The sequence below is a fragment of the Hyla sarda genome, chromosome 6, assembly GCF_029499605.1.
Source record: "Hyla sarda isolate aHylSar1 chromosome 6, aHylSar1.hap1, whole genome shotgun sequence".
NCBI lineage: Eukaryota > Metazoa > Chordata > Amphibia > Anura > Hylidae > Hyla > Hyla sarda.
The window spans coordinates 135802431-135817924 of record NC_079194.1 but is presented as its reverse complement, the minus strand read 5'-3'; the positions used below and the strand labels follow the sequence as shown (position 1 = coordinate 135817924).

Here is a 15494-nt window from a genome sequence, read left to right as displayed (position 1 = left end):
GGTTGGCAGCCTCTGTGTACATTGGGTGGGAGGTCTCTCTGTAATGGGTAGTCTCTGTGTATGTGTAGTAGGCTGTCTCTATCTCTGCGAGGGGGGCAGTGTATCTTTTAAAGCGTAGACTCAATCCCTGGGGTGGTCAGTGTCTGTGAGATGTGCAGTCTCTTTTCAGGGTGGGCTGTCTTTAGACCTGTGTGTGTGTGGTGGGCAGTCTCTCTTTCTAGATTGGGCAGTCTTTCACTGTGAGGCAGGCGGTATCTGTGTATGTGAGATGGGCAGTCCCTCACTGTTAGGTGGGCAGTCTTTGGGTGTAATGTCTATGAGCGGGCAGTCTCTCTTTGAGGCGGGCAGTCTCTGGGTATGTGAAGTGGGCAGTCTCTTCCTCCGTGTGATGGGTAGTCTCTCTCTCTCTCTCTGTGAGGGGGCAGTCTGTCTGTAACGGGCAGTATCTGGTTATGTGAGGTGGGCAGTCTCTCCCAGTGAGGGGGGCAGTCTCTGGGTATGTGAAGTAGGCAGTCTCTCTCTGTGAGGGGGCAGTCTCTTCCTCTGTGTGGTGGGTAGTCTCTCTCTTTCTGTGGTGGGCAGTCTCAGATATAGGGCTGTCTCTGGGCACTGCCTCCCTCCCCCGGTCCCCGGCAGTGTAGAGCTCAGCTCCAGCCTCAGCATCTCTCGTCTCCGGGCTCCGCAGGATGGTGCTGATCTGCCCGCTGCTCCCGGCCCTGTGCCTGCTTCACGCCGGCCTCACCCTGCTCCCCGGGGCCGGAGGCTACAGCTTCCCGCAGCAGCACACGTGAGTACCGGGCAGTGCTCCCTATGTTTTCTATGTATTCCTGAACGTCCCCCGATCAGCGGCTGTGCCCCTCAACCGGCACTGTGCTTCCTCCGACGCCGGAGATCACAGCGGCTGATGCTATCGTAATACATTGTATCCATCGTGTATCCCCCGCGTTGTGACCCCCAGGAGCCCCCATTGGCGTGCACCCTGCCTCAGGTGTCCTGTGTTGCCCCCTCACCTATGTAACCTGTCATAGCTGAACCCCAAAATGGCATCTTTTTAAGTATCGCAGACACCCAGTTCCCAGCATCTGTGACACCCTCTGAGAACCTGTGACCTGACACCCCCTCCCCAACATGTAACTTGACAGTACCCTAAAAACCTGTCACCTGACACCCCCTCCCCAACATGTAACTTGACAGTCCCCTAAAAACCTGTCACCTGACACCCCCTCCCCAACATGTAACTTGACAGTCCCCTAAAAACCTGTCACCTGACACCTCCTTCTCCAGCACCTGTGACCTTACACTCCATTCTCTATCACCTGTGACCTGACACCTCCTTCTTCAGCACCTGTGACCTTTCACTCCATTCTCTATCACCTGTGACCTGACACCTCCTTCTCCAGAACCTGTGACCTTACACTCCATTCTCTATCACCTGTGACCTGACACCTCCTTCTTCAGCACCTGTGACCTTACACTCCATTCTCTATCACCTGTGACCTGACACCTCCTTCTCCAGAACCTGTGACCTTACACTCCATTCTCTATCACCTGTGACCTGACACCTCCTTCTCCAAAACCTGTGACCTTTCACTCCATTCTCTATCACCTTTAACCTGAGACCTCCTTCTCCAGAACCTGTGACCTTACACTCCATTCTCTATCACCTTTGACCTGACACCTCCTTCTACAGAATCTGTCCTGACACCACCTCCAGAACCTGTGACCTGAGACCCCCTTCTCCAGTACATGTGACCTGACACCCCCTTCTCCAGTACATGTGACCTGACACCCCCTTCTCCAGCACCTGTGGCCTGACACCTCCTTCTCCAGAATCTGTGACCTGACACCTCCTTCTCCAGTACATGTGATCTGACACCTCCTTCTCCAGCACCTGTGGCCTGACACCTCCTTCTCCAGCACCTGTGGCCTGACACCTCCTTCTCCAGAACCTGTGACCTAACACCTCCTTCTCCAGCACCTGTGACCTGACACCCACATCTCCAGTACATGTAACCTGACACCTCCTTCTCCAGCACCTGTGACCTGACACCTCCTTCTCTAGCACCTGTGACCTGACACCTCCTTCTCCAGCACGTGTGACCTGACACCCACATCTCCAGTACATGTAACCTGACAACTCCTTCTCCAGCACTTGTGACCTGACACCACCTTCCCAGCACCTTCGACCTCACACCCCATTTTCTGTCACTATGTTCTGACACCCCTTTCTCCAACACCTGTGATTTGACACCTGCTCCCCTTTCTGCAGTATCTGTGACCTGATACCCCTTTTTCAAGCACCTGTGACCTGACACCTCCTTCTCCAGCACTTGTGACCTGACACCACCTTCCCAGCACCTTCGACCTCACACCCCATTTTCTGTCACTATGTTCTGACACCCCTTTCTCCAACACCTGTGATTTGACACCTGCTCCCCTTTCTGCAGTATCTGTGACCTGATACCCCTTTCTCAAGCACCTGTGACCTGACACCCCCTTCTTCAGCATCTGTGAGCATACTCACCCTTTTCCTTCTCCAGCACATGTGACCTGACTCCCCTTATCCACCACCTATACTCTTACACCCCCTTCTTGAGCACCTGTGACCTGGCACCCCTTTCTCCAGCACCTGCGATTTGACACCTGACACCCACATCTCCAGTACATGTAACCTGATACCCCTTTCACCAGCATCTGTGATCGGACACCCTCTTTTCAGCACTTGAGACCTGACACACCCTTCTCTTTCTCCTGTGACCTGACACCCCTGCCCCACTATCCTCCCCTAGGCAGTTGTAAACCTGCAGTGGCATCTCTGGCACAATACCTACCACTTCACCTGTGTTTACCACTTTTAATAGTCCTACTCGTAGGACATGACCATGCAGCTTCTGCCCCAACGTTTCCTAAAAGCAATAACTACCTCTAGGATACCAGCTTCTGGTTCACATTACTTATCCGCCCTAGAGTCCTCTGCTCCTGCTCCACAGACCCTGCACATGCGACCACCCCCCAACATAACTCCCCTTATTTTATTCTTCTCCTTGTGACTCTGCCCCACTCTCCCTAACCTTGTAATTCCATATAGTGCCACCATCTGTGCATTGTGTTAACCCTTAATCTTTATTTTCTACATTTCCTCTCTACTACACAGATATTTTTCTGAGACTCCAAACTAAATACTTAACTCAAGTGACTGTCCACCCAAATATTATAGGTGCCAACAACATGATATGTGGGCGCTGGTTGGACACCAATGTATTACACCTTCATAATATTGTTGTAGGCCCACTGGCCCTGGCCTTTGTTCTTCTTGCTTTACTCAGGGTCAGTAGGGGTACAGTGACTTATCCCTCTTTTTTTACTTTTACTCTCCTCTTTCCCTGGTTGAACTTGATAGACATATATATATATATATATATATATATATATATATATAGAGCCATGTGACTGTACCAGCACTTGTGTTTTGTCTTCCTTATCTTTGTGATCCCAGTGCTTGCCCCCATCTTGCTGTACCCTATATATAGGAATTGGTGGAGGCTGTATACCTACAATATGGGATATATATACCTACAGTATGGGATATAGCCCTGAGTGCCGTCCTCCCCAGTGCCCAGTACCCCACGTTTCCTCCTCCAGGGTCCTTGTTCTGAGCTTATGTTGTCTTGGGGTCATTCCTAGAATTTGGAGGGGAGGGGTTTCAGGGCCTCTGGTTGGCGGCAATGATGGTTATTAATTATATGGTATAAATGGAGCCAATCTAAATTTGTTATCAAACACTTTGAAGTTGTGATATCATTTTATAGTGGGAAGACTCTTTGAGTAAAGATAATGTTGCAGATGTTACCTGCAGTCCTACAGTATGTAACACTACAGTACACACATTGATAACTCTCTTAGCTCAGGTGATATAGTAGTTACCTGCAGTCCTACAGTATGTAACACTACAGTACACACATTGATAACTCTCTTAGCTCAGGTGATATAGTAGTTACCTGCAGTCCTACAGTATGTAACACTACAGTACACACATTGATAACTCTCTTAGCTCAGGTAATATAGTAGTTACCTGCAGTCCTACAGTATGTAACACTACAGTACACACATTGATAACTCTCTTAGCTCAGGTGATATAGTAGTTACCTGCAGTCCTACAGTATGTAACACTACAGTACACACATTGATAACTCTCTTAGCTCAGGTGATATAGTAGTTACCTGCAGTCCTACAGTATGTAACACTACAGTACACACATTGATAACTCTCTTAGCTCAGGTGATATAGTAGTTACCTGCAGTCCTACAGTATGTAACACTACAGTACACACATTGATAACTCTCTTAGCTCAGGTGATATAGTAGTTACCTGCAGTCCTACAGTATGTAACACTACAGTACACACATTGATAACTCTCTTAGCTCAGGTAATATAGTAGTTACCTGCAGTCCTACAGTATGTAACACTACAGTACACACATTGATAACTCTCTTAGCTCATGTGATATAGTAGTTACCTGCAGTCCTACAGTATGTAACACTACAGTACACACATTGATAACTCTCTTAGCTCAGGTAATATAGTAGTTACCTGCAGTCCTACAGTATGTAACACTACAGTACACACATTGATAACTCTCTTAGCTCAGGTAATATAGTAGTTACCTGCAGTCCTACAGTATGTAACACTACAGTACACACATTTATAACTCTCTTAGCTCAGGTGATATAGTAGTTACCTGCAGTCCTACAGTATGTAACACTACAGTACACACATTGATAACTCTCTTAGCTCAGGTGATATAGTAGTTACCTTCATTCCTACAGTATGTAACACTACAGTACACACATTGATAACTCTCTTAGCTCAGGTGATATAGTAGTTACCTGCAGTCCTACAGTATGTAACACTACAGTACACACATTGATAACTCTCTTAGCTCAGGTGATATAGTAGTTACCTGCAGTCCTACATTATGTAACACTACAGTACACATATTGATAACTCTCTTAGCTCAGGTAATATAGTAGTTACCTGCAGTCCTACAGTATGTAACACTACAGTACACACATTGATAACTCTCTTAGCTCAGGTGATATAGTAGTTACCTGCAGTCCTACAGTATGTAACACTACAGTACACACATTGATAACTCTCTTAGCTCAGGTAATATAGTAGTTACCTTCAGTCCTACAGTATGTAACACTACAGTACACACATTGATAACTCTCTTAGCTCAGGTAATATAGTAGTTACCTTCAGTCCTACAGTATGTAACACTACAGTACACACATTGATAACTCTCTTAGCTCAGGTGATATAGTAGTTACCTTCAGTCCTACAGTATGTAACACTACAGTACACACATTGATAACTCTCTTAGCTCAGGTAATATAGTAGTTACCTTCAGTCCTACAGTATGTAACACTACAGTACACACATTGATAACTCTCTTAGCTCAGGTGATATAGTAGTTACCTGCAGTCCTACAGTATGTAACACTACAGTACACACATTGATAACTCTCTTAGCTCAGGTAATATAGTAGTTACCTTCAGTCCTACAGTATGTAACACTACAGTACACACATTGATAACTCTCTTAGCTCAGGTGATATAGTAGTTACCTGCAGTCCTACAGTATGTAACACTACAGTACACACATTGATAACTCTCTTAGCTCAGGTAATATAGTAGTTACCTTCAGTCCTACAGTATGTAACACTACAGTACACACATTGATAACTCTCTTAGCTCAGGTGATATAGTAGTTACCTGCAGTCCTACAGTATGTAACACTACAGTACACACATTGATAACTCTCTTAGCTCAGGTGATATAGTAGTTACCTGCAGTCCTACAGTATGTAACACTACAGTACACACATTGATAACTCTCTTAGCTCAGGTGATATAGTAGTTACCTGCAGTCCTACATTATGTAACACTACAGTACACACATTGATAACTCTCTTAGCTCAGGTGATATAGTAGTTACCTGCAGTCCTACAGTATGTAACACTACAGTACACACATTGATAACTCTCTTAGCTCAGGTAATATAGTAGTTACCTGCAGTCCTACAGTATGTAACACTACAGTACACACATTGATAACTCTCTTAGCTCATGTGATATAGTAGTTACCTGCAGTCCTACAGTATGTAACACTACAGTACACACATTGATAACTCTCTTAGCTCAGGTAATATAGTAGTTACCTGCAGTCCTACAGTATGTAACACTACAGTACACACATTGATAACTCTCTTAGCTCAGGTAATATAGTAGTTACCTGCAGTCCTACAGTATGTAACACTACAGTACACACATTTATAACTCTCTTAGCTCAGGTGATATAGTAGTTACCTGCAGTCCTACAGTATGTAACACTACAGTACACACATTGATAACTCTCTTAGCTCAGGTGATATAGTAGTTACCTTCATTCCTACAGTATGTAACACTACAGTACACACATTGATAACTCTCTTAGCTCAGGTGATATAGTAGTTACCTGCAGTCCTACAGTATGTAACACTACAGTACACACATTGATAACTCTCTTAGCTCAGGTGATATAGTAGTTACCTGCAGTCCTACATTATGTAACACTACAGTACACATATTGATAACTCTCTTAGCTCAGGTAATATAGTAGTTACCTGCAGTCCTACAGTATGTAACACTACAGTACACACATTGATAACTCTCTTAGCTCAGGTGATATAGTAGTTACCTGCAGTCCTACAGTATGTAACACTACAGTACACACATTGATAACTCTCTTAGCTCAGGTAATATAGTAGTTACCTTCAGTCCTACAGTATGTAACACTACAGTACACACATTGATAACTCTCTTAGCTCAGGTAATATAGTAGTTACCTTCAGTCCTACAGTATGTAACACTACAGTACACACATTGATAACTCTCTTAGCTCAGGTGATATAGTAGTTACCTTCAGTCCTACAGTATGTAACACTACAGTACACACATTGATAACTCTCTTAGCTCAGGTAATATAGTAGTTACCTTCAGTCCTACAGTATGTAACACTACAGTACACACATTGATAACTCTCTTAGCTCAGGTGATATAGTAGTTACCTGCAGTCCTACAGTATGTAACACTACAGTACACACATTGATAACTCTCTTAGCTCAGGTAATATAGTAGTTACCTTCAGTCCTACAGTATGTAACACTACAGTACACACATTGATAACTCTCTTAGCTCAGGTGATATAGTAGTTACCTGCAGTCCTACAGTATGTAACACTACAGTACACACATTGATAACTCTCTTAGCTCAGGTAATATAGTAGTTACCTTCAGTCCTACAGTATGTAACACTACAGTACACACATTGATAACTCTCTTAGCTCAGGTGATATAGTAGTTACCTGCAGTCCTACAGTATGTAACACTACAGTACACACATTGATAACTCTCTTAGCTCAGGTGATATAGTAGTTACCTGCAGTCCTACAGTATGTAACACTACAGTACACACATTGATAACTCTCTTAGCTCAGGTGATATAGTAGTTACCTGCAGTCCTACATTATGTAACACTACAGTACACACATTGATAACTCTCTTAGCTCAGGTAATATAGTAGTTACCTGCAGTCCTACATTATGTAACACTACAGTACACACATTGATAACTCTCTTAGCTCAGGTAATATAGTAGTTACCTTCAGTCCTACAGTATGTAACACTACAGTACACACATTGATAACTCTCTTAGCTCAGGTGATATAGTAGTTACCTGCAGTCCTACATTATGTAACACTACAGTACACACATTGATAACTCTCTTAGCTCAGGTAATATAGTAGTTACCTGCAGTCCTACATTATGTAACACTACAGTACACACATTGATAACTCTCTTAGCTCAGGTGATATAGTAGTTACCTGCAGTCCTACAGTATGTAACACTACAGTACACACATTGATAACTCTCTTAGCTCAGGTGATATAGTAGTTACCTGCAGTCCTACAGTATGTAACACTACAGTACACACATTGATAACTCTCTTAGCTCAGGTGATATAGTAGTTACCTGCAGTCCTACATTATGTAACACTACAGTACACACATTGATAACTCTCTTAGCTCAGGTGATATAGTAGTTACCTGCAGTCCTACATTATGTAACACTATAGTACACACATTGATAACTCTCTTAGCTCAGGTGATATAGTAGTTACCTGCAGTCCTACATTATGTAACACTATAGTACACACATTGATAACTCTCTTAGCTCAGGTGATATAGTAGTTACCTGCAGTCCTACAGTATGTAACACTACAGTCCACACATTGATAACTCTCTTAGCTCAGGTAATATAGTAGTTACCTGCAGTCCTACAGTATGTAACACTACAGTACACACATTGATAACTCTCTTAGCTCAGGTAATATAGTAGTTACCTTCAGTCCTACAGTATGTAACACTACAGTACACACATTGATAACTCTCTTAGCTCAGGTAATATAGTAGTTACCTTCAGTCCTACAGTATGTAACACTACAGTACACACATTGATAACTCTCTTAGCTCAGGTAATATAGTAGTTACCTGCAGTCCTACAGTATGTAACACTATAGTACACACATTGATAACTCTCTTAGCTCAGGTGATATAGTAGTTACCTGCAGTCCTACAGTATGTAACACTACAGTACACACATTGATAACTCTCTTAGCTCAGGTAATATAGTAGTTACCTTCAGTCCTACAGTATGTAACACTACAGTACACACATTGATAACTCTCTTAGCTCAGGTAATATAGTAGTTACCTTCAGTCCTACAGTATGTAACACTACAGTACACACATTGATAACTCTCTTAGCTCAGGTAATATAGTAGTTACCTGCAGTCCTACAGTATGTAACACTATAGTACACACATTGATAACTCTCTTAGCTCAGGTGATATAGTAGTTACCTGCAGTCCTACAGTATGTAACACTACAGTACACACATTGATAACTCTCTTAGCTCAGGTGATATAGTAGTTACCTGCAGTCCTACATTATGTAACACTACAGTAAACATATTGATAACTCTCTTAGCTCAGGTAATATAGTAGTTACCTGCAGTCCTACGTCACATCACCAATGTTATTTATAACTTTATTGCTACAGATACAGTTAAGTAGTAGATGGTACCTGCGGTCCTATGTAACACCAGTGAGAACGCTTTGAGCTGTATTGGACCTGACTCTACTACATTGACAAGTTTAGCTCTGCTACATCAGTTTGGTTGCTTTGAACACATATAGTATTTTCACTTGAAGTCTTTTCTTTGCAGCTATTACATTTTAAAGCTGAAGCAGATAATGCTGTGGGGAAGGGGGGTACGGCATTATTATGGAAGATGGTGCAGGTAGCAATGCTTTGCGTCTGTACTGGTGCGATAGACTCTGCATACACTCTGAGTTATATAACACCTCAAGTTCTCATTTCCAGGCTGCTATATTTCCTCGGCTAATAGGGAGACAGGTGTTTTCAGGAGCCGATAAAACATTGTCCTTCTGGGACACAGCAGCCGAATCCTCCGGAGGGAAAGGGGCTCATCCCCAGCTGGACGCAGCGGCTCTGTGCATCGGGGTTGGAAAGACGTGTGCAGCAATGGCGGCTAATTACAAAAAAAAAACCTCCTAACACTACAAAGGGAAATATTAAAGTCAATTAAGATAATTATCGTCAGGCGCTCTCTGGAGGATTGAGACTCCTGCAAAATGTGATAATGGAAGTTTAAGAGAGAGAAGGGGGGGGGGAGACCGAGCAAGAGAGTGCTGCTGGGAGAGACAGGGGGGAAGTGAGTGCAGAGTGAGGGAGAGGGGGGGAAAGAGTGCAGGGAGAGTGAAGGAGAGATGGGAAAGAGATAGCATAAGGAGAGGGGGAGAGAGTGCATGGAGAATGCAGATTGAAGGACAAAGGGAGAAGAGAGAGTACAAGGAGAAGGAGAGAGTGCAGAGCGAAGGAGAGAGTGCAGAGCAAAGGAGAGAGAGGGAAAGAGTGCAGTGAGAATGCGGAGTGAAGGAGAGAGGAAAAGAGTGCAGAGTGAAGAAGAGCAGGAAAAAAGAGCGAAGAAGAGAGGGGAAAGAGTGTAGGGAGAGGTGGAGAGATGGAAGGAGAGAGGGGAAAGAGTGTAGGGAGAGGTGGAGAGTGCAGATGGAAGGAGAGAGGCGGTATAAGGGGATGCAAGGAGCATAGAAGAGTGCAGGGAGAAGGAAGGAAAGGGAAAGAGTGCAAGGAGAGGAGGAATGTGCATAGTGAAGGAGAGGGAGAAGAGAGTGCCGTGAGAGAGGGACATTGCATAATAAAGGATAGAGGGTAAGAGAATACACAGAGGGAAAAAGTGTAGAGTGAAGTACAAGGGAAGAGAGAGAGTACATGGAGAGGGAGAGTGCAGAGTAATGGAGGAGGAAGGAGAGTGGAGAGAGTGCAGAATGAAGAAGGAGGGTAAGAGCTAGTGCAGAGAGTTGGGGAGAGTGCAGAGAATGCAGAGAGAAAGAAAGAAGAAAGAGGTGGAGACTGCAGGAAGAGAGATATCTGAAGAGAGTGCAGGAAGAGATTAAGAGTGCAGGGGAAGAGTGTGAGATAGTCTAGTAAGAGGGTACAAAAGGGAAGGCAGTGCAGGAAGAGAAAAGGAAAGCAGAAAAGAAAGAAAATGCAGAGAGGATTAGAGTGCAGAAAGAGACATAAAGTAAAGAGTACAGGTAAGAGAGTGAAAAAATATATAGTGCAGGTGGAGGAAGAAAGAAAGAGAGTAGTATGTGAGAGCTAAGAAAGAGTGCAAGAGAGTGCAGAGGTAGGTATAAGATGTGGATGTACAGGAGGAAACGTACCTGGAGTACTGTGAGTACTAGTACTAGTGAGTTATCTCTATGTTGCTGGAGGTATATGGGCATAGCCAGTTATGGAACGGTTGTCCAGTACTTGTAGGCAGGAATGGACCTAGTGAAAAGGGGCCTCTGTCTTAAATATGGATGTGTGCCCCCATCTGAGGTCCTGCCTGCACATGAAACTTGGGAAAGGTTTCTTTTTTAATAAAATCAGTCAAGTCCACATAGATTTGTAAGTTACTTGGCATCCAGAGTTGGTGGCTACTCTGCAGTCTGACCGCTGTACTGGTAACCTTCCCATTCCCACCATTTGGATGAGAGACTGGTACATTTCAGTAAGGGCTGTGCCCCCTGCTGCTGATTCTATAGTGTACAGGCTTCTGGATTCTGTATAGAAAAGGTCACAGACTTTATAGACTGGTGATACTGTAAGATGCCATATTGTGGTGGTGGCACCGTTCAGTGGTGGTGCATTGATATGGAAAGTTGATCTGGTTTAATCATTAGGAGCTAATGTCATGGCTGAGATATAAGGTCCTGGGAACCACTGTTGCCATTATTTTGTGGGGTTTTTATAGGCTGTGTATGGTTTCATAGGCTGTTTACAGGCCATGTAACTTTGTGTGGTTCATACATGGTAAACTGCATAGTAACCCCACACCAGATGAGAAAAAAAGACCACAAACAGCTGGTATAAACCACAGTGTAAGTACATGTACGTTCCACCTTTTATGAATGCTCTGGTTATAAGGGCTGACAAACTGGGCAGCAGCCTAGGGCCATTGAAATACCCAATCCATATTTTGGCAGTGGATGGTGGTATTATTTATGCATGGCATCTTCAGTGTGTTAGATGTAATAGGGCCCTGTGTGAGCTGATGACACTAAGCCTGATGATGTCACTATGTGTTGTGCTGCACTGACAGCTGTGATAACAGTCACTAGGAGGGGGTAATGTGGCTGCACAGAATAACCGAGCTGAGTCTGCACTGACCTTATGTGGAGTCTTTTACAGTAAGTCTGAGCCAGATATAGATGTTGTGCCTCCTCCTTACTCCAGTCCTGATACTGGCACTGCCTTCAGCATTCATAGATGGTGAACACAGAAAAATCTGATGGGACAAACAGGGTTTCTGGGATCTTATGTAAAGATTGATTGTGGAGGGAGGGTCTTTATTTTAGTTTTCAAGAGCATAAAGCCCATCTTTTCCTAGTCCTGCTTACATTTGATGGTTTGGTGCAGGCAAAAGCTATCAGGCTGGAGTACAGGACAGGAAAGAGGTTGGGGCTGATGTATTTAAAGGGGTACTCTGGCGGAAATTATTATTTTTTTAAATCAACTGGTGCCAGAAAGTTAAACAGATGTGTAAATTACTTCTATTAAAAAATCTTCATCCTTCCAGTACTTTTCAGCTGCTGTATGCTACAGAGGAAGTTCTTTTCATTTTGAAATTTCCTTTCTGTCTGTCCACAGTGCTCTCTGCTGACACCTCTGTCCATGTCACGAACTGTCCAGAGCAGGAGAGGTTTGCTATGGGGATTTGCTCCTACTCTATACAATTCCTGACATGGACAGAGATGTCAGCAGAGAGCACTGTACAGAAAGGAAATTCAAAAAGAAAATGTATGTTCTGTGGAGCATACAGCAGCTGATAAGTACTGGTACTTTTATTAGAAGTAATTTACAAATCTGTTTAATTTAGTGGCACCAGTTGATTTAAAAAAAAAAAAATTCCACTGGAGTACCCCTTTAAGGCACCAAGGATTACCTACAGTGATACCTTGCAACAACCTCTAAGCCGTGTGAGCAGGACTAGGTCAGGACCAGTCTTCTTCTCTAAATGTAAACAAGAATGTTCCCATTCACTGACAGTAAGCTGAGATCTTGAAAATGGCAAGGAATCCAATGACAGAAGCTTTATGGAGATAAGAAGGGACCAGTGGTGAAATGATAAATTGATTCTGAGGAAAGCAAAACATAAGTTAACAGGAATAAAATAAGGCATTCCAGCTGTTTGGGGCATCTTTGGGTGGGACAGGCTTATCTGTTTACTCTTGCCTGTGGCTTGGCATTCACTAACCACACGTGTCTATGGTTGGCTATAGGGAGAGGTTTCAAGTGGTTCCTTAATACTTTGTCTTAGTGGGGTATACTGTGTACAGTTATTCGTTGTCCAATGAGCTATACTGGTTGCTGGTGAACAGTTTACTGCGATGGCTGAGGATGTTGAACTCTGGGCAGATCTCATGGTCACCAGGGGTATTGACATCTCCTGTCTGTCCACCTTGATCCCATTATTACACATAGTGACTGGGTGGCCTTTCAACCACAAAACTTTAGACCCGACTGCAAATTAAGCCACCAATGGTGATGGGCAGTACGATGAGAATGGTATTGTCAGCGGCTCCAAATGCGTTGGTGGTAGCTTCAAGAGGCAGCATCAGGGAACTGGGTAAAAGTGGTCTGAGGGCCTCAGAGGTGCAGCCATGTGACCCTCCATATTATGTGGATAAACCTCAGGTGAGGGACAGGGGTTGCTCATACATTCTCTATATACAGGTGTCTTTCTGTGGGACATTTGGTGACATTACTAGTAAAGTTGCTTCCATACACTGGGGGAGGTGTAATTCTATATTGAGCCGCCATTGCACAGGATTTAGGGATGGCTGAGGGGAAGAGGTTTCTCATTCTTATGCAGGTCTTGTGTCTTGCCCATAACACTTATCCTTGGCCCCAGGGTACAGGGGACTCAGTCTTAGATATATGTCTTGAGCCGGCAATTTGATCCTTAATTCGGGGTAGATGGCGGCGGCGGTTCTGCAATCCGGAGATGATATGTGTACTTCTGAGCTGGAATGTTACTCTCCCGTAATAAAGCCCTTCACAAATAGGCGGCTTTCTCCTCACATTGTTCCCCCGGCAAATTGTTTCTCTCTTGTGCCCGGGCTGAAGGTTTAATGACATTACTGGGGCAGCGTCGCGGTGACATTAACGGGGGACGGGAGGGAGCAATGTTTTTATGGATTGCAGATGCATTTGGCGATTGTGTGTGTGACTTACACTGACAGGCAGCACATTTAAACATCACAAGTAATAATAGGGCAGACTGGTCCATCACCCCCCTCTCTCCCCCATCACCTGAGCTCAAGGAAAGGTGGAGGGGCGGGGGGGGGGGGGGGGGGGGACGGTGCAGGGGCACAATCTCCGACACAGCCAAAAGCTACAACCTTCTGTTCTGCATCCCAGTAATTTTCTCGACTGCGGTAGATATCCCGACCCCTGCGAGATAAGAGTAGGCTGGAGCAATATTTGTGCCAATTAAAAATTGCCCTGTAAGTAGCGGCCTTAAAACATTCCTTTCTGAGAGATAACAAAGGGCTTTTGTATCACAAAAATAGGAAATGGCCTCCATTATATGCTGCTTCTAATTCTCTTGTTTTTTCCTTCCATCCTATTGTTAACCTTATCGGTGCCAGAGGCCAGTACCAGGGCTTAACAGAAGATATACAACCAGGAACAGATGCTGTGAACGATGCAGCAGAGCTGAAGTTGCTGTTTACATTGTTGAGTTGGTTTTGGTACTGTAGTGTGATGGCACAGTACAGATAAGGCAATAGTATTACCTGCAGTCCTATGTAACGTGACAGATAACTCACATGATCATTCTAGGCACAGATAGTGTAGCAGATGCGACCTGAAGTCCTATGTAAGGCTGGATTAGCACCACCTTTTTGTAATTCAGTTCCCGTATACGTTTTCAATACGGAACCGTATGCATTGACTCTCCATCGAAAACTGTATGCCAAACGATGCATCCGGTTGTGTCCGTTTTGCACCCTGTACGGTTTTGTCAGTTTTTTCCCGTACCCAAAACCATAGCCTACCACGGTTTTTGGTCCGGGTGAAAAACCGTATTGAAACCGTATAGGTTTTTTTTTTAACATGGGAGTCAATGGGAACCGTAGAGAATCGTATGTGCGTACTGTTCCAGCTGGTTTGCACCATATGTTTTTTGACTTTGCACATGCGCAGCGCACACCGAAAGTTTTTTTTCTTGGAATTTCAATCAAACAAGTGTAACTTTATTCATAATGGAGTGAAAAGTTGAAAACGTATACATTTTTTTTCTTAAAAAAACTGATGCAACCGGACATAATTTTTCAAACCATATACAGTGGTCCCTCAACATACGATGGTAATCCTTTCCAAATGGACCATCGTTTGTTGAAACCATCGTATGTTGAGGGATCCGTGCAATGTAAAATATAGGACAGTGGTCTACAACCTTCGGACCTCCAGATGTTGCAAAACTACAACACTCAGCATGCCCGGAAAGCCAACGGCTGTCTGGGCATGCTGGGAGTTGTAGTTTTGCAACATCTGGAGTTCTGCAGGTTGAAGACCACTGGTATTGGAGGTTATACTCGCGTGTCCCCGCCGCTCCGAACTGTCACCGCTGCCCTGGATGTCGCCTTCCATTGCTGTCCCCGACGCTCCGGCAAGGCCTCTGCTTCCCCGGCATCCTCGCTCTCTGTCGCCGCCATCACGTCGCTACGCACGCCGCTCCTATTGGATGTCAAGACGGCGCGCGCAGCGACGTGATGACGGCGATGGAGAGCGCCGGCGATGCAG

General features: G+C 44.4%; 1 protein-coding gene across 2 annotated transcripts in view; it reads left to right on the top strand.

Annotated features, from left to right (window-relative positions):
- The first annotated feature begins 329 nt into the window (after nucleotides 1-329).
- The window catches only part of CACNA2D2 (calcium voltage-gated channel auxiliary subunit alpha2delta 2), a 283654-nt gene continuing 268489 nt past the window's right edge, over nucleotides 330-15494 (top strand). For both annotated transcript variants that reach the window (XM_056525126.1, XM_056525125.1), the window contains exon 1: nucleotides 330-787. In XM_056525126.1, coding sequence (XP_056381101.1) covers nucleotides 687-787 — 101 coding nt within the window. In that variant the 5' untranslated portion in view covers nucleotides 330-686. The remainder of the gene's footprint in view (nucleotides 788-15494) is intronic.